Below are 19,549 nucleotides of genomic sequence, written 5' to 3' on the forward strand. Positions count from 1 at the left end.
CACTCTGCTCGGAACCGTGCTGAGAAATGGGGTGAGTGTGACAGGGGGAAGGAGTCTTGGAAAACTGATAGGATTCATTGATTAACGAATAGAGTTAACCAGGTTCTAGCTTCTCAAGAGGCAGTGTGGGCTAGTGGTTATAGTGCCAGTTGTGAGAATAGAGAGATCTGGCTTCTATTGCCAGGTCTGCTGCTGACATGCAGGGTGACCTTGGACAAGACTCTTCACTTTTCTGTGCTTCAGTTTCCCCTCCCCCCTCGCCCAACCCTGCCCTGCCCTTCTTATGATTTGGCTATTTGGGCTGTAGTGGTAAAATTTTCAAAAGCACCTAAGTGATGTAGCAGTGTCAATGGCTATTACCCAAGATGGTCAGGGATGCAACCCCATTCTTGGGCTGTCCCTAGCTTCTGACTGCCAGAAGCTGGGAGTAGACGACAGGGATGGATCATTCGATAATTGCCTGTTCTGTTCATTCCGTCTGAAGCACTTGCCATTGGCTTCTGTCAGAAGACAGGATATTGGGCTAGATGGACCATTGGTCTGACCCAGTTCGGCTTTCTTATGTTCAGTCCCATTAACTTTCAAACAACACAGGCTCCTAAAGGCCTAAGTTACTTTTGAAAATGGGACTGAGGCTCCCAAGTCACGCAGGCAATTTTGAAAATTATACCCTAATCTCTTTGGCACAAGGATTGTCTCCTACTATCCCTCTGTGCAGCCTCCAGCACAATGGATTCTGGGGCTGGCACTGGAATACCCATCAAGATAACAATTCTAAGGCATTAAACAAATTCAAACATCCGTACCTGTGTTAGGGCAAAAGCGATGCAGGGGCCAGCCTACTGAGCCAGCTTGAATCCAGATAGTGTGGGTAACAGTAGCAATGAAGACAGCACAGTGTGGGCTTCAGCTCTGATAGTACGAGGCGAGCCTGGCATAGATGTTGGGAACATACTCGATTTGCCAGCCCGCTCTGCTGACTTCATATTGTTACCAATAGTAGCTAAACGAAAGCTTAGATTGTATAGGCTGGCCTGTGCACAGCGTCTGTTGTGTAGAGAGCCCTTTAAATAGAGCCAAAGATTACTCTGCCTGAAATCACTGGAGAGGGAAAATCATTTGCTTTTTGCCACGTGTGCAGTTTAGTTAACTCTTTGTACTTTGCTCAGCTTGGGAAGTGCAGCTAGATCAGCCCTCTGCTGCTGCGGCATTTGGGTCTCCAGTACAGCAGAGCAATGCTTACATCTCAAAAGAAACATACAGACAAGCCCCCAAAACATGCTGTGCTTGAAATTAAAAAAACACCCAAGACATTAATTTTTATTCATTTCAGGTTGTTGTTTTTTTTTTTTTAAAGATCCCAAAGTCTAAATGTTTAGGCCTAAAGCGACAACAGTCGACTCTTTAAGAAAATATTGGAATGTATTAAAAAACCTTAAAAATGGTTTCTCTTTACCTGATAGGGAACCATAGACACTAGGCCAGGTCGCTCCCTGGCTAGTCAAACGGGGGTTCCTCATTTTATTTCTCTTCCAAAGTGGGAGTGTGGTTGGGAATTTGGTCTCTGGAAGCAACAGGAAAGTCCCTGACTGAGGGAAGAAGGGAAGTCAAAACCCTACAATAAAATAAATAAAATAAAGAGGCTTGTGACAAGCTGAAAACAAGTGCTGGGATCTTGCCTTTGCAACTGTGGTGGTGCTCAACCTTTTCCATGCTGGAACGCCCACCCCTCAGTCCCAGAACCCTCTTCCCTCTGAGTAATAACCAACCAGGAGGGGAAAGATGGCCCGGTGGTTAGAGTGCTAAGACCTATGCTCAATTCCCTGGTCTTTCTCTGACTTTCCTGTGTGACCTATATGGCAGTCACTGGGTGCTTTTTCCCCCTCCATCTAGATAATCCACCTCCTAGGATGATGGAAGAATTCTTCCACTGACTTAGCCACATCTATACTAGGGCCTAGATCGGTTTAACTACAGCACTCAGGGGAGCAAATATTTTCATTCCCCTGAGTGACGTAGATGGGTCAATCTAAATTTTAAGTATAGACCAGGCCTTAATCTCTCTGTGTCTCCGTTCCCCCTCTGTACAAAGGGGATAATAGCACTGCCCTGTCTTCCAGGAGTGTTGCGAGGATAAATATAGTACAGATTGTGAGGGACTACAGTAATGGGACCAGCTAAGTACCATAGACATACAGACATCTACCACCCTTCTGGGAAGGCAGGATGATCTCAACCCTTCTGCTGCTCTACAGGCTTCCAAGTCACTTGGAATTGTTGGCCCTAGGACCCATATAGACAGTCTCCTGCATATCAGCTGTCTGTTTGCTAGACACATCCATGCACACTGGAGAAAAAAGTCCTGTAGTTCATCCCTATCCCAAGGCAGGATTCTTCCCTACAGTCCAGTCGACAGTCTTGTTCCACTGCGTCCACAAGGGGAGACTGGCCCACAGTCTAAAACATTGCACCAGCCAGAAGTTTTGAGCTTAGCCCATGTAGTGGAATAAAAAAACCCAACCAGCTGCCAGGATTGGTCCCTTAGGAACTTGGCTGTCAGGGTGGAGTTAGCACCTGTCATGCCAAGAACAGGGTCAAAAGGAAAAAAGTCTCCAAAACCAGTTGCTGTCTGCTGCCCTCCCAGCAGGGGTCGCTGTACAGAAGGGCAGACAAAGCAATGGGTGTTGAATCTTGGGAGTTGTTATAGGGGTGCTCTAGAACAAAGGGAAATCCTGCCTGGGGTTACATCTATTTACAAAAAATTATCCCCCCCACACCTGATGCTTGCTTCTCGAGTCAATATTTCTTTGTGCCTAACAGAATCAAAGTATAAAAATAGAGCATCTTTGTAAAAAAAAAAATATGGGGAGTGGCAGGGTGCTGGGGGGCACAGTCTTATGTACAGCTGGGGCAATGGGTGTGCATGGGTATGGGCGCATTTGGAAGGCAGGATGCACAGCAACGTGCAGCATGGGCTAGTGGTGGGCACCGGGCGTGCAAGTGACACACAGTCCTAGGTATGGAATGGGGCAGCAGAGTGAATCTGTGTGCAGAGAGGCAGACGGCCCAGCCCTACATACAGCATGGGGCAGCAGCCTGGGTCTGTGTGTGGGGAGCGGAGACGGCCCAGCCCTCTGCACAGCAGGGGTGAGGGGCACTATCCAAAGCGCAGGGCCCTACGTGCGGGGCCGAGGGGTGCGGGTGCGCTTCGTCCGGCGCGTCGGGGAGGAGGATCCCACAAACTCAAACTGCTTCTGCCGCTCAGCGTTGTTGGGGAAGGGCAGCTGGCCGCGGTAGAGGCGCTTGATGAAGTGTGCCTCCCGCTGGTTCTGGCGGCTCTTGGTGGCTTTCCGAGGGCGGCCCTTGCGCGTGAAGGCCATGTACCAGCCCTCGTGGCGGGCGTTCTGGAAAGCTGTGTAGTTGTTCTCCAGAACGATCTCAGTGAAGATGCAGTCTTTGCTCTTGCCATTGGGCTGGAGGGAAGGAAGAGGGAGAGAGTGGGTTAATCCAGCAGGGAAAGGGTTAAGTGTTCTTAGGCTGGGTCTGATCCTGGGCCACTGGTTTTGCCATTGGACTTTGTGGGAGCAGAATTAAGGCCTGAATTTAGTGCCAATAGAAGGTGCCGGGTTGCCAGACCTATGGAAGCCAGGCAGGCTTCCCAGGTCCCTGCCAGGCAGGGAACCCCACCACTCGGGGGTAAGAGGAGAGTCCAGTCTCTCTGTCCCATTCAGTCCTTGGCTGCTGTTCTGGGGCTCCCAACAACGGGGCTGTATAATGCTAATGGTGGGGGGGTGTGCTTTCTGGGATCCAGTGGGAACTGGACTAAGACTCACCAGGTTCATAGAATCATCGGGCTGGAAGGGACCTTGAGAGGTCATCCAGTCCAACACCCAATCTGAGGCAGGACCAAGCAAACCTAGACCACTTCTATGACCTGCTGTTAAAAGCCTCCAATGACAGTGATTCCACAACCTTCCTTGGTAACCTGTTCCAGAGCTTAACTACCCCTAACTTAGAAAGTTTTTCCTAATATCTAACCTACATCTCCCCTGCTGCAGATTAAGCCCATTGCTTCTTGTCCCACCTTCAGTAGACATGTAGAACATTCATGGCACCCAAGCCACCAACCAGGGATGGCTTATAACCCCTGCCAGCCAGAGCTGGACTGGAACTGATGTCCTCTGCTCCCTTTTCAATCCCATTGGTCATTCAGTCCCCCTTTGACTTGCAGTTTTGCTCAGACAGCTACTTGAGATAGATCTCCCACTCCACATATCATCCTAGGGCAGAGCTTCTGTTTTCTCCTCAGCATGATGGAAGAATCAAAGAACAACCAGACCCCAGAGTATCTATCCCAAGACCACAGCCTGATGATGTGGGGCTTTGAGAGTTTACTCAGGGCTCTCTGGAAATAGCACGAACATCAATAAAGCTCCCTCCTGTAGCTTGCTATCGAATCCCAGGGCCTTCTTTTAAGGAGCTTCCAATTAACAAGGAGACAATATGATGCAGTGGGAGAGCACCCTACAGTCTTTCTGTCTCACTGTAATGCTTATCTGGGCTAACCAGGACTCCAGCAGCATGAACTTCCCCACAGCAGGGCCCTGTCCATGCCAGCCAGGTCTCCAGCAGAATGAGAATGGCCCTTGGTAGTACCTGGGCCTCTGATGCCTAAAGTTTCCAATCACCTGTTCCAAAGTGGAAAGAAAAGTGTCTGAGGAAGCATCCAGATGGGGCAGCAATGGAGCAATGCACATCTACAGAGCAGTGCAGAGGCGCTAGTGTTTGTGTGCACGGAAGGGCTGATTTCCTGCAGCATCGATGAGACCGGCGGGACCAAGCATGACTTGCCTGTTCCCTGGTACAGCCTGCAGGGCGACTGCATGAGCACAGCTGGAGTGAACCAGCTCAGAGCTGGAATGAACCAGCTTAGCTGCATTGACTTTAATGGAGCTATTCTGACTGACACCTGCTGAAGTTCCAGCCCATTGTTTTTATACAGCTCCTACAAAAACAGCAGCGGGGGCTTGCCAGGTTCTATCTTCTCGGAAATGGATCCCGATAAAGAAGAGAGATGTTATAGATTCAGGCACTGGAGGCCAGAAGGGACCTTTAGATCATCGTCTGACCCCTTGCAGATCACATTGATTTCACCCCATTACCCAGGTACTGGGCTCAATCACTTCTGTTTGGCTAAAGCATCTCATCCAGAAAGGCATCCAGTCTTGATCTGAAGACATCAAGAGATGGAGACACCACCACTTCCCCTGGCAGCATCCCAACACTTTATAAAGTTTGAAGGCCACGTTTCTTGACGTGGGGGGGGGGGAAGCACTGAGGGGACAGGGGGTGGGGTGTGGGGTGTCCCTTGCTGTGACTCACTTTTCCAATGAGCTTTCCCCTCTTGCTCATGCAGATGTATTTCTCACTCTCAGCTCCCTTGATGCGAACACGGCTCCCAAAGGTGTCCGTCTCCACAATCAGCTTTGCTGCAAGGATGAGAGAAAGAGAGAGAGGGAGAAAACAAAACAAAACTCCTTCCACCGATGCTAGAGTGCGTGCCAGCCAGTCTGCGTGCCGGGGGTCATTGTGTGCACTCAGGCCCAGAGAGATCCAGAAGAGCATAGGGAGTGTGTTAAAAACAAATGACACCAAACGGCACACACAGACTGCGCTACCAGCAGTTACATTATCTTGGCTCTAGAGGACAGATAACCCAGTGGTTCGGGCACCTGGCTAGTACTTCTTTGCTCTACCACAAACTCCCCAGGTGATCTTGGGCAAGATACACAGGGCACATCTACACTTGGAGCTGCAGTAGGATTCCCAGCTCAAGGAGACGGACCTGAGGGTGCATGCTGCAGTGGAGGGTCTAACAGCCCTGCATATGCACGCCTCTCAAACAACAGGCATGTGGCTAGGGTGCATAGGTCTCCTTGAGCTGGAGATTAGTGTCAAAGTGTAGGCACACCCTCGCTCTCTGTGTGCCTCAGGTCCCCATTGTATCAGGAGGATAACAGCAGTGCCCAGCCTCAGAGGGGGGCTGTGTGGACAAATCTCATTGAATTGTCCCAGCACATGGTGCTTTCCACTCCCCAGCTAACAGGGCTGTGATACAGAAATAAGAGTTAGAGAGCAACCCAGCAGGAAAGCTGCCAGAGGGGATGGCTAGAGTGTCTAAGCCTCTGGTTTGCAGTTCTGTCCTTAGGTCTCCAGCAATCCACCATCCCTTTCATCTGAGAAGCAAATGGAAGCACATACCCAGCACAGATAACTTGCCCACTTACCTCAAGGATCTATGAGGACAGGGTGAAAGCCAAGTCTGCAGCCAGGGCTGCTGCTTTGATCAAATCAGGAAATAAAGGAAGCACCTATTTACAAAAAGCAGCATGATCTAGTGGCTAACGTATTGGATTAGAAATTGGGGACCCAGGGTTGACTCCTGGCCCAAGTGTATGTCTTCAGGCAAGTAACTTCTTTCTCTGTTTCCTCTCCCACCCGTTGTGTGTTATAGTATAAGCTGTTAGGGGCAAGGACAGAAGTAATATAGTAATTATAACATTGCAATTATGCCTCTGTCCCAGGTAACAATGAACAAACCCTTCACATGGGCATGTGAGGAAAAATGGCCACTGGCAGTATTCAATATCATCAAAACATACGGTAAAGAGAAGGTTAAAGTCGCACAAAGCATGGGACTATGCATAGTATTATTACCATTGCACGCTGTATGTGTTTTGCTGTGTAGACTCTCGACCAGTCAGTCAAGAGTTAATTGTCTGAGCATCCATTTCTCCCCCCCCCCATTCTTTACTTAGAAACACCTGGGGCCTGATGTGTTCTTATTGACTAGAACCCTCTGTGAACAGACAACAATACCTATATCGTTGCAATGAACGATCTAGCCTGCACCTGTGTTTAATTAACTATAGCCTGCATCTGTGTTTGTCTGGAGAAAGATCTGGAAAGGGCAAAGCAGTAGTACCTGGAAGCTGGTGAGTTGAGCTATCTTAAATTCCAAGCTGCTTAGAACAGCCTTTATTTTTTTTTAAATAGAAATTAAGTATTTTTATTAAGGAAATTCAGGGGTATCTTTGGGAGTCTTTAACACATGACAGTTTCTAAAGCCTAATGCCAGAGCAAAGGGGAATAGCAGATTTTAGTAGCAAAATTGCCTGTGAGCAAGTATAATTTACTGCAGGAGGGCTTCAGCTTCTGCAAAATGTAATGCTGTTCTAGGTTGAAATTCAGCCCTGTGCAAAGGGCCAGAATAATGCCTATGTACAGTAGTACTAGTATTATTGTAGTGCTTAGGAGCCCCGCTCATGGAGCAGGACCCCATTGTGCCAGGTGCTGCATAAGGATTAATTTGCAAGATGAGACTCTCAGCTTTCATTTAAAAAGGAAAAAAAAAAGTCTAGCCCTCCTGGCTATAGGGAAAAGCTTGAAAACATGACCTGTGTGCATCCTAAAGCCTCAGAATTTTTTTTAAACATGATTTTTAAGCCAATCTCATGATTTTTGGAGGGCCCGGGAAGCACCACCCTCCAAAATTTTGAATGCTTTTTAATTTTTGAACCCTCTAGGGGTGGGAAATATTTACAAATGCTTGAGGGGTGGGCACACTGCACTTAAGCCCTCAAAAATGGTCTTAAGTGGGACTCAAGCAGTGCATGGTTTCTGGGTTAGGCCCTCTGCAGAGGGGTGAAAACCCCAGACTATTGTCCCTAGCCATAAAAATTCAATTGTGCTGCTTGTCTTTGCAGGTGCCTTTCCCTCCAGGTATCAGTTACAGTGATGTGAACTGTACAGTTATAGATGTGCAGGACAGTGAACATGGCCCAGTTACAATGATAAAACAACTAGATCCCTCAGGTTCTGGGTCCCGCCAGTTTTGTATTCAGGCATCTTGGCTTTCATCCCCCTTTCCATGTAAAATCCACATGGGCAGAACAACCATGGGAATAAACTGGCCACAAATAAATTCAGGCTGGAAATTAGCAGGTTCCTAATCGGAGGAGTGCGGGTCTAGACCAGCCTCCCAATGGGAGTAGCCAGGGTCAGGAACCTAACTGGGTTGGAGCTTGATACGTTTATGAATAGGATTATACAATGGAATGGCATACGATGACTCACAAGGTCCCTTCCTGTCCTATGTCCCTATGACCAATACTCTATTTGTTCCAATTACTGATGGGCCCCTAGCCAAAATCCCCCTGCTGAAACCCCCTGCCTTAAGAGGGATCAAAATCCCAATCTAAATTTTTGTGCTGTTAGCCCATCTCTGGTTACAACCTCTAAGGAAAAGCTTCTATCCACACTTGGATGAGTAACAGAATCTAATTTTAATGCACAAAACATTATGCCTGCCTCCTAGCACTAGTCTGTTACAGCTGCTAAATCAAGCGAATTAGGGGAGCCATAGTTTCGCTTGGACGACGGGGAGTTATGGACCAAATCCTGCTCTCAGTTACAAGAATGAAACTCCCTTGACTTAAGTGGGGTTGGCTCCAGGTATAAAGACCACAATCCAGCTCCCAGAGGAGCTAATGGGCCACTGGCTTTAACAGGAGTTGGACTGATTCCTAAGCAAGTGCAGGAATTGGCACATGGTGCATAAGATCCATTGGAAGCTCACACCAAGGTTTCTTTGCAAATTCTCTTATCTGCTGCACTCCAGGGGGAAAACATTCACCTTTTTGTTTATAATGAGACCTTTGAATCAAATGGAGCAATTAAGTTTTTAGCACCTCTCCTTGATTTGGCTACAGCTGTCCTGCCACTAGTTTTTTGATCAAGCCTTATTGTCATGTTTAACTGATCTTGAACAATTCCTCAATAAACAGAAGAATTCCCCCCTCTGGGATAAATTTTAATCATTATGCTTTAAACTGTTCTTTTTATCTTCTGGCTTTTGAAAAAAACATCCTTTGAAAACCATTAATATCTGTGTCAATCCTTAAAATAATTACAAAACCCCCAAACAAATGGACCTGTTTTGTGCTTTTTGTAACCCTGAATCTTTAAATCTTCATTTGATCTTCAGAACAAACTGTGAACCATCCTATTTTATTTTCTAACAGACTATCAATACAATCTGATTCCTGCTCCCACGGAAGTGGAAGGGAGCAGGACCTAGGTGTATTTTAAATCCAGTTAAAGCTTTTATCTTTGATTTAACCTGGTAGTTGAAGATGATGTATTAATCTTCCAGTTGCCAGCATGTGCATAACTGAAGTCCAAACAAGATCTCAGAACCATGACTTTCAGATCAGATTTAGGTTTAACCCCCAAATAAACTGATCAGAATATAAATTGAGCGAGTTGCATGTAACTTCACCCCCGAGGAGAATCTGGGACTATTGACCCTAAAGTAGTGCTGGATTGTTACCATAACAAGCCATTGTACGTTTGAAGCATCACAGTCTCTGATGATAGTCAGGACTTTGCCTTTACAAGAGATATTTCCACAAAGGGAAATGTAAACAACAATCCATACATTTTGCTGGATTCTCACATGAAAGATTAAATCCTCAAGTCAAAGGGACTTTTGAAAAGAATGGGTTCAAGATTTCACCTAGCGATTCAGTCCCAAACATACTAGGGATGGACTTGAGTGACTTTAGCAAGGCTGTTTTGTATATTAGACCAGAATACCTTTTAAAATGCTGGCCACAGGTTCCTGGATATTCTCAATTGCCAGGAAGTCATCTTTCGGTTTCTAATACATACCAATCTTCAGCTAGTTGCACTGCCAATGAAGCTGTGGCTATGAAACAGGAAGGTCTCCTGGTCTATGTCTCTTCCTTGGGGATATATACAAAAGCAACCCTTGTGACCCTTCTTACCCTGTACCAGGGATGCTAGTTATCTGTCTCAGTCAAGTGTCTCAAAGTGCTCCCAGGAATGGGGGCAGTACCGTTATCCCCGCTTTACAGACCGAGAAACTGAGGCATGGAGCAGGGATGTGGTACAGTGATTCACAGGCAATGGTGGGAATAAAATCTGGGACTCATGACTCCGGGCATCCCTGTTTTACACACTAGGTCTCATTCCCTCCTTGAACCGGGAACAGTCCTAATGCCCAACACAACCTGCTTTAAACACTAAATCCCACTCCCTTCCCTGAGCTGGTAATAGAACCCAGCAGGTGTATAATCCCCTATTGTGATAGCATCTAGGAGCCCCAGATATGGATCAAAGCCCTGGTGTCTTAGGTGCCACACAGACATAGAACAAAGAGGCGGTCCCTGCCCCAAGGAGTTCACAATCTAACCCAAGCAGTGTGACTCATCCCTGTGTTGGCACTGGCCTCTCTGACTAGGTCCCAGATGTGGAATCTCTGCAGGTCCGACAACCATTTCCAGATGTGGCTGATATAGCCACAGGTTAATTGCTCAGAATTAAAGTGCATTCCCCACCAGCCAGTTTCTTTCTATCACAGACGGCTGAGATCTGGCCATGTGCTCTGGCAGGATGGGGGCACCTCCAACTTCTTACCGAATTTGTTGCCATCCTCTGCTGTGGCGGTGATCCTTTTGCCGTTCACCTGGACATGCTTGCCACTGGTCCGGCTGTAGAGCTGGTACTCCCTGATCTGCCTTCGGCTCAGCTGGTCTGTCATGGCGCCCTGGTCCCTCACGTACTGGTTAAAATTAGGAGACGGTTGATTCTCCCCCTTTGTTTACAAAGGGAAAAATAAAATCAATTTGTTTTGGACAGCCCCACAGACATGGCGAGGATATGGAGTCGGGAGCCATCACTAGGCCATCCTGGGCAGGATTGCTCACAAAAGGTGGTGGGATGGGGTCTGGGACCCTGAGGAGCATGCCAAGAAGATGGCTAGGATATAGTTGGGAACCAACAAAGGGACATCCTGGTCAGAAGACATAGATGACAGGGGATGGAGTTTGGTACTCTGGAGAGGAGTTCACATACATGATGGGACCTAGCTTGAAATTAGAGGCACCCCAGGCCGGAGTCCTCATGCAGTTTCATTGCATTCCATGCAAACCTGTATATACATTCCAGATTCCAGGACATCCTGGGGGGCAGAGATGGGATACGGAGCTTTTCATCTCTGGTTTGTCCCTATTTCGAATAGACAGTGACCAAAGCCATTGCTGCCTGATGGCTGTTAGCTGACCTAGGTGAGATGAGTCTCAGTCCAGTGCCCATAACACCTGCCACCACAAATGGAACTAGCTGGCAGGCTCAACAGAGGACTGAATGAGGCTTGGAGACCCAGCTCCCCTCAGCTAGTAGAGGTGCTGGATCAAGGGATGAGAGGCTGCGTGGGTGGGTGGGTGGATCAAGGGGTGAGAGGCTGTGTGTGCGTAAAAGCTTGCACTGCTACTCCCCATCCTGCTCCTTTTCTGGTGATACACAGATGGCTATCTTCTAAGAAGGGATAATCTGGTGCCTTTCTCTAGCAATATACCTACCTAAGCAAGACCCCCCCCACATCTCCTGGAAACTCAGAGACCCGTCCTGTTGAGAAACAATTCCACTTGTTTCTCTTATTACTTTGTTACTTGGGATTGTTATGAGTCATGGTCTCCTGTGCCTTATTACCCACAAAGTCCTAGTCCTCTGGGACAGCGAAATTGATTGCTAAAGGGAAGACGATTCTCTTTCTGTGTCTATAGAAATATATCCATCCATTCATCATAACCCTCTCTCTGCTGGTTCGGCAGTCTCTCCATATGTTATATGTAATATTACTCTCTATCAGATATACGTATCTGCTTTTCTAACAGAACCTTCTATCTTCCATATATAAATATCATCCATTCATCCAGTATAATGCTCTATCTAATATAAACCTTCCATCTACCATAAATAATCATCATCCATATGTCCACTATAACACTCTATTATTTATTTACTTGTATTATTGGAGCACATAGGAATCCTAGTCCTGGATCAGGACCCCATTGTGCAAGGCGCTGTACCAACATTGAACAAAAAGACAATCCCCGCCCTAAAGAGCTTCCAATCTAAATCTCTATCTATTCCATCATCCTGGCATCTGGCCACCTTGTGAGTGTGATTCTTCAAACCCAGGACTTGTTAGTGGAGCTGGGGAGAAAGTAGAACAGATGAAGTAGTAAAGGTGTCGCCCTTCCTCCCCCCCACCCCAACTTTTATTGTCGTTAGTAACAACAGAACAAGAGCGAAATACGACTGTGGGAAAGAAGCTAAATTCTTCCCAAAGAATGAGTCCCAAGAGCCCCCATGAAGTTATCATGACTGTGATCATAGAATAAAGGATTGGCTTGTCCTGTCCCTGCTGTATTGCCGGGGGCCCTGGAGTAATGTGTATTCAAAGGTCTTCCTGGAAGATTATGCCCATGCAAACTGCAGGCGTATGTCACAGAGAACACTACTTCCACAACCTCATTGTGCCATCAGCACACAAAGCCTGCTGCTACATGTCTCACACATTTCTCTGCGTGCCTCAGGACCCTTGCTGGGAGCCAGGCTCACCCTCAGTATTGACAAATACTAGAAAAGGGGGGCTGAAAATCAGTGAATGGCAAGTTAGCTGTAGCACTCAAAGTCTATGGCCAACACTTCGGATCCACGTTAGCTGAACCTGAATTAGAGGGGCCTGCTGATGCGCTGGCACCACCACTGTTGCTGATGGGTGCCAACACTCATGCCAGAAGTGAAGGGCAAACCACTGCTGGCCCTAGGATCCAGAACCCCAGTACAACCAGAGCCTCACAGTTGCCCCCTGAATCCTACTGCAACCCAGAGCCTCCCAGCTGCCCCCGGACCCCAGTGCAACCAAGAACCTCCCAGCTGCCCCTGGACCCCAGTGCAACCAAGAACCTCCCAGCTGCCCCCTGGATCCTACTGCAACCCAGAGCCTCCCAGCTGTCCCCGGACCCCAGTGCAACCAAGAACCTCCCAGCTGCCCCCTGGATCCTACTGCATTGTAGAACCTCCCGGCTGCCCCCGGACCCCAGTGCCCCTGGAACCCAGAGCCTCCCAGGTGCCTCCAGGATCCCGAAGCAGATGTTATATCAGAGTCTCAGAGAGCAAAGGACCAATAGTATTACTGCCCATTGTTTGAGCTACTGATGACCTAGAGTTTAAGGCCAGAAGAGACGACAAGACTATTTAGTCTGATCTCCTGTATATCACAGGCCACCAGCACCACCCAGTTACCTGCACACTAAACCCAACAACTGAATCTCGACCAAAGTATGACAGCCTGCCAGAGACTAGACTGTGATGTGCCACACGCAGAGAACAGGAGGAATCGAGATGCGTCAGTGTCCGAGGGAGGGAAATGGTTAAGTGAAAGAGACCCAGATAACTCTGGCAAGGGACCCGCACCCGCATGCTGAAGAGGCAGGCAAACGCCCCTGCCCAAGGTCACTGCCAACCTTCCTTCCAGACTTCACATCTGGCAATCAGTGAGCATGTGAGTAAGAACCAGCCAGCCAAGCACCTGGGAGAGAGAATGCTCAGTGCCACCTCAGAGCCCTGGTCCTCCCTGTCCAGTGTCCCATCTCCAGCTGTGGCCATCCCTGACGCTACAGAAGAAGGAGATCAACAATAAAAAAAAAAAACCCAGAAAGAATTGAGAGAGGGGGAAGGAATCCCTTCTTGACCCCTGCAGGCAGCAGGCTGAAACCCTGAAGCATGAACTTTTAGGAACATAAGACATAAACGGGAAGTGAGCCCCAGGTCCCTGAGTCCTGCCCCTATCATAAGCAATCCTGTCATACAATTGTGCACAAGAACTACTGGCTGGGAGGGACAGAAATGCTAAAGAACATCAAGGCTTCAAAACCCAGACTAACAACAAAACATACATCACCTTGAGCGATCCACACACTCTCTCGTGTATAGGAGCAGGGGCCTCTTTCTTAGTCAGGCCTTACAAATCACAGTATGGTAAAGCAGCTAAACAGTAAATACCCCCGGTTCAGCTTCCAGGAAACCAGAGAAGACAGATGTGTTTGTGGATCTCCGTGCAAACACTGTGTGCTGTAACCCTCCCAACATGTGTGTGTCTCTCAGCATATCGACCGAATTGCCCCCTCTTCTCCTCAAAGATACACTAAAAGGAGAGGGCCAAATTCTGCTCCCCACTGGCCAGGAGCTACTATAGATTCTGATGATGTGAGAGCAGAATTTCAAGCTCAGCCTTTCAGACTTACACTGGCATAATTCCATTAACGTCAGTGGCATTACTCCTGATTTACACCAGTGTAATTCACAGCAGAATCAGCCTGGAGTGGTTCAGAGCACTCCAAAAGGCTACTAAATAAAGTGTGTATTGTACCCAAACAGGCTTTGTGACTTATGCTAATGCCCTAGCAGAAACACATGCTACCCAACAGAAGAGTTATTATATGGTAAATACCAGCTAATTACTACAGACATGCTGGTTGACTACAATGCTGATAATCCTCAATCCCTATGACGATACAGAGCTATCACGGAGCAGTTAAACTTCAATCAATGTCTTTAACTATGCATTTTATTGGTATGAGAAGGCTTCATTTAATCTCTATGCAAGTGGAGTAGGAAGCCCTGATTTTAAGAGCTAAGACTGAGATTTTCAAAGCTCCTTAAGAGATTTGGACACGCAATTTGGGTGGTCGAATTTTTTAAATTTAACTTTTTGAGGGGCGGGGGAGGGGAAAGAAATAGCTTTTTGACCAAAATACAAATGTTTGTGGAAACATTTTAGTTTGGTCAAAATGACTGAATTTTTCATTTTAAAACACAGAAACTGAAATACATTTTTGTAAAAATATTCAGTTTTTGGTTAAAAAAATGTTTAGAATTTTTTTTTGTTTGCAGCAAAAATTTTCAGAATAGAGTTTTCAAAACCTGAACTTTTTACCAACAGCAGAAAAAATTACCAACATTGGTCATCGAAAGCTGGACAAAATCTTTTGTTGTTGCTTGAAAACCAAAATATTTCTGTGAGAATATTAGGAAAAAAATGTTGAAATACTTGGATTTTTTAAACCGCTGTAGTCCACATCACTTAGCCATCTTTAAAAATCTCAGCTAGAATGTAGATCTTTAGCTTGTGCATGACACATAGGTAAATCCATGCTCAGCTGTGTAAAGTTGCTCCATTGCCTTAAATGGAACACCAGTGATTTACCCCAGCTGACTTCAGTGAGGCCAGGATTTCACCCAGCTATTACCATAGCAGAACTAAGATCTTAAAGGCCTATCGCTAAATAGTGTACAACCCTGCTCCCATTCCGGTCACTGAGCATTTTGCCATTGACTTCAGCTGAAGCAGGATCAGGCCCTGTCTATGGACCACTTTAATCTGTCCCAAATTTCTCTGGGAATCTGAGTGCTGGTCAGAGATTATCTACAGCACCAACTTTAGCTCATCGGAAACATTCACAGAGCAGTGACATGGGCCACTGGGCTGGCTCAGAACTTCTTGCTATAAAAGGAAAGGCAGCAATGGGGTTCCTGTTTGTGACCAGGTCTTCCACAGCACTACACATAATAAATAATAATAATAAAAACTGGTAATTTAAACACAGATTGGCTCTCCCTGTATTAATAGCTTCTCTACAGTAAATCCGTGTGCTAGGGTATGTTTCATAGACCTACTTGTGACATTATTACCAGATTTTTCAGACAGGCTCAGAACACACTATCAGGCCCGGATTTTCCAAAAAGCTGATTCCATTACGTGCTGAGCAGTTTTGCAAATCTGACCATAAGTGGGAGCTATCCTCTGTTATTTTATATTATGGTCACACTTTCTATCAAGATGGTTAATAGATGCTTTAATAAATGGTTTTTCAGAGTCCAGTGGGATGACAGGTTGCTTATGACCATGGCTTACAACCGTCTATTACACCTTCTACTGACGTGCTTATAAACATCCATGCTGTAGGCTGCTCATACCTGTCACATGCTTGTAACAGCTGTTAATCATGTATTAATCCTTTATAAACAATTTCTGAATGGACCCTTAAAGAGTGACTATTATATTTGTCAGGTTTCAGAGCCACAGCTGTGTTAGTCTGTATCCACAAAAAGAACAGGAGTACTTGTGGCACCTTAAAGACTAACACATTTATTTGAGCATAAGCTTTCATGGGCTACAGCATGACGCATCTGATGAAGTGGGCTGTAGTCCACGAAAGCTTATGCTCAAATAAATGTGTTAGTCTCTAAGGTGCCACAAGTACTCCTATTATATTTATGGTGAAGCATGAAAGGCAGGACATTCACAACAGACTTGATTGTACAACACTAACTCATACTTGTGCACCCTTAGACGAGAAGCCTCGCTGACTCCATGAGTGCTTGTGCGAGTGCTCACCAACATGAATGAGGGTGGCCCAAGGAGCCCTATGTAGGATGAGACCAACAGAGACTAAGAAGAGACTAGTGATTTTGGATGCCTCCATTTATCGGAGTGCAACATGAGACACTTTAAAGGGCCCTGATTTTCAGATGGTGGATGCTCAGCATGGTCTGGAAATCAGGAGCCTTTAAGGTTTCCCAAGCAGGGCACTTAAGAGTCACTTCTGAAGAGTTTGGTGTTGCACAGCTGTGATCAGGTGAATGGTTTAGTCCTGCCCAGAGGCTGAGCCCCCACCGATCCTGTAAACTTCTCTGGGGGTCCCAGGCACTCAGCACCTCACAGGACCAGACCCTTTGGCAAAGAGGGCAATTGTCTCCTTTCGACTCAGGCTGGCTTCTGGAGCAGGGCTCTCCTGCACCGTCCCTCCCCTGATCTGCCTCAATTCAGCTGGGTCTCAACTCAACTGAGCTCAATGGGGACTCTTCCTAGACCGGCTGCTGTCTGTCCTCATTCATCAGGACTCATAGCATCATGTTGGACCTGTGAACCCTGACAACGGGGGACTTGAGCGTTCCTCTGGGGGAGGGATGAATGCAGGGAAGAAGCCAGGTAGAAATCTCCTCTCCGTGAGTTCCTGGAGCTGCTTCCTTTTAATTCATCAAAAATCCTCTTGCCTATTTTTTTTTTCTTGGCTTCTGCTTCATTCTCTCCTTGAGTGATCTTTCCCACCTTTTCCTTCAGCATTCAGCAGCCTCTGCTCATTTCAGATCACAGGGCAAAACCTCTCTCTCTCCCCTCCCCACCTCTTCCCCACCTCCCTCACAAAGGAGAACAGAGAGGGTCTAGCAGAGATCACAGCAAACATTATCTATGTGGAATCTTCACAGGTCTTTAGTGTGGCCGCTGGGGGGGATCGACCCCTTGCTGCTGCCAAAGGAACTGGTGATCAGCCTCCCAGAGACAGCTGCTCATCACACAGGAGCTCAAGCATGGCTCTGGCCTTTGCCAGCTTGCCCCTACTCCTGCCCCGCCTGCCTTACACCCTCAGTGGGGGAAAGGCAAGCAGTTCAAGGGAGAGCTCCACACTACCTGTCACAGTGCCATCAAATCAGCCCCCCGCCCCCAAGGGGGCAATAAACCAGACCCAACACCATTGTGCTAATTTCTGCTCCATAACAGGCTGCATCCCTGAGCCTTTGTGTGTGAGTGTGTGTGTTGGGGGGGTGGGGAAGGGTCTAGGATCTCAATTCACTTTAGAGGCTTTGGGAGTGTTTCTGTCCCCATCAAAGGCACCTCCGTTACCCTCTTGTTTTCAAAGGCATTTACCTTAAAAAAGTCTGGAGTGCATGTTAAGGAATCCAAGGCTGGCCTGTTAAAATGGTTTGGAGTCTAGCTGAGAGGGTGCTGGTATGGAACAGTGCATTTTAATAGCCCCGGCTTTTATTGAGATCACAAAAAGGGACACTGCATCTTTAAAAGGAATGGGGGGTTAAACCCCAAGCCACAGGAAGCTGCTCTGACTTTGGATTTAAAACTAATGGGCCTGGTTCTGCTCTCACATATCATGCTGGTGTAAATCAGAAGTAACTCCACTGAAGTGATTGGGACAGATCCCCAGCTGGTATAAATTGGGATAGCTCCACTGAAATCAATGCTGATTTACACCAGCTGCAGATCTGGCCTGATGGAGTCACACTGGTGTGAAACTGGTATGAGAGGAGACTTAGGTCCCAAAAATCTCAACTTTATATATTTCTGGAATGGAGCATTTCCCCTCAATGAGCAGTATTCTAACGAAATACACTGGGTTCCTATACAGGACAACATACCTGTTATCTAGGGGTTAAGGCCCAATCCTGTGAGCGGTTACACAGAAGAGCAATCCCTTTAACCTTAATTGTCTATTACATCTACTCCTAGATAGACACAATATCATTTCTGAAACAATTAAAATAATTAGTCTTACCTCCATGATTATCCAGTCCTACAATTAGTCCTGAACCTTCAAACATGCACATAAGTAATTTTACTCACCTGAGTAGTGCCATTTGAGTTCCTTGGGCAAGATTCTGAACTGTCAGTACAGTTACTCCTGAGCGATGCTGGTCTGCGATTAGAATCTAGCCCCTAGCTTTACTCATATGAGTAAAGTTACCCATGTGCATAGGTATTTGCAGGAGAGAGCTCCTTACCTTTTAAAACTGTACTATGTTTAATAACTTTAATAAGAATAATAAATCAGTATTGTCAGCATTAGCAAAATAGAATGCACAGGTAACATTTTGATTTGTTGAGAGTACAACAGTAGCCAATTTATTTTCAAGCACCACACAAACCAATACATGCCACCTTTAGGATTAAAGCAATGCACCACAGGGAAAAAAAAAGCAATTACTCTAGTTTCCAAAAGAGCTTTGGGCACTTTGGGTTTGAAAGATATTGCAGCCCGGTGTCTTTAAACAATTTGGTTTTGTTGTAAAGAAAAAACTTCACAAGTAAATCGAAAAAAACGTAAGCTGACTTTTTGCATTTTGGGGGGCGGGGGGGAATTGGTTAGTAAAATAGACAGTCTGTTGCAAACGTACCTGGGTTTGACAGGAGAGCATTAAGAGCTGGAAACATCTGTATTTGGAAACAAAAGAGAGAGAGGAAAAAAATACACAGGGTTTTGTTTGGGGGTTATTCTGTCTACTACTAATACACTATTGATTAAACCTTGTTGCAAATAATTGGAACAAAGCTAGCTGGGAGGAAAGAAGAAAGCGCTTACATGGAAAGGTTTTGGAGGCTGACGTACTGCTGCATGTCGCTTGCCAAAAGAAAAAAAAAGAGATAAATACATAAAATGAACTAAATCAGCTCAGAGCTGAGTGCTCTCAAAATCTCCCAAAGCTGCAAAGATCTGTTAACGCTGGCACATTCCTGGGGTTGAAACCCCCAGTAACAGCAGGAAAGGAGGTGTCAGAAAAAAACAACCCCACTTCTTGCACCTTTAAGACCACATGTGATCATAAAGTTCTTGGAACAAGAATTGATGCAGTGCATGGAGATGGCTGGAGCAGCGCATCCGTCTTCTACCTTCCTTTCTTTTTTAATCTTTACCAGGGTCCTTGCTGTGCTTGAAGAACCTTCATAGCATCCAAGTTTGTTTCATCCATTTCCCCTTTCCTCCCCACCACACCCTTCCCCAAAATAGAAACTTGCTGCTTTCCTCAGATTATTCACTGGGTTGCA

The 19,549-nt window shown here is 46.5% G+C and overlaps 1 protein-coding gene across 1 annotated transcript; it reads right to left on the reverse strand.

The window, feature by feature from the left end:
• Positions 1–3,176: 3,176 nt before the first annotated feature.
• On the reverse strand, positions 3,177–19,120 carry FGF17 (fibroblast growth factor 17). The gene is made up of 5 exons (XM_050940328.1): positions 19,086–19,120; positions 18,901–18,937; positions 10,501–10,678; positions 5,383–5,489; positions 3,177–3,473 (listed from the first exon to the last, which is right to left on the reverse strand). The coding sequence occupies exons 1-5, from the start codon at positions 19,118–19,120 to the stop codon at positions 3,177–3,179; spliced, it is 654 nt and encodes a 217-aa protein (XP_050796285.1).
• Between the last annotated feature and the right edge of the window lie 429 nt (positions 19,121–19,549).

This window comes from Gopherus flavomarginatus, chromosome 2 (genome assembly GCF_025201925.1).
Source record: "Gopherus flavomarginatus isolate rGopFla2 chromosome 2, rGopFla2.mat.asm, whole genome shotgun sequence".
NCBI lineage: Eukaryota > Metazoa > Chordata > Testudines > Testudinidae > Gopherus > Gopherus flavomarginatus.

What these genes read in the sequence shown, in the direction of transcription:
- FGF17 (XM_050940328.1), bottom strand. Translation starts at nt 19,120, where the DNA reads ATGCAGCAGTACGTCAGCCTCCAAAACCTTTCCAT. An exon ending in AGCCTCCAAAACCTTTCCAT is followed by an intron (nt 18,938 to 19,085) that starts GTAAGCGCTTTC and finishes TTCCAAATACAG; the next exon opens with ATGTTTCCAGCTCTTAATGC. An exon ending in TGCTCTCCTGTCAAACCCAG is followed by an intron (nt 10,679 to 18,900) that starts GTACGTTTGCAA and finishes TTGTAAACAAAG; the next exon opens with GGGGAGAATCAACCGTCTCC.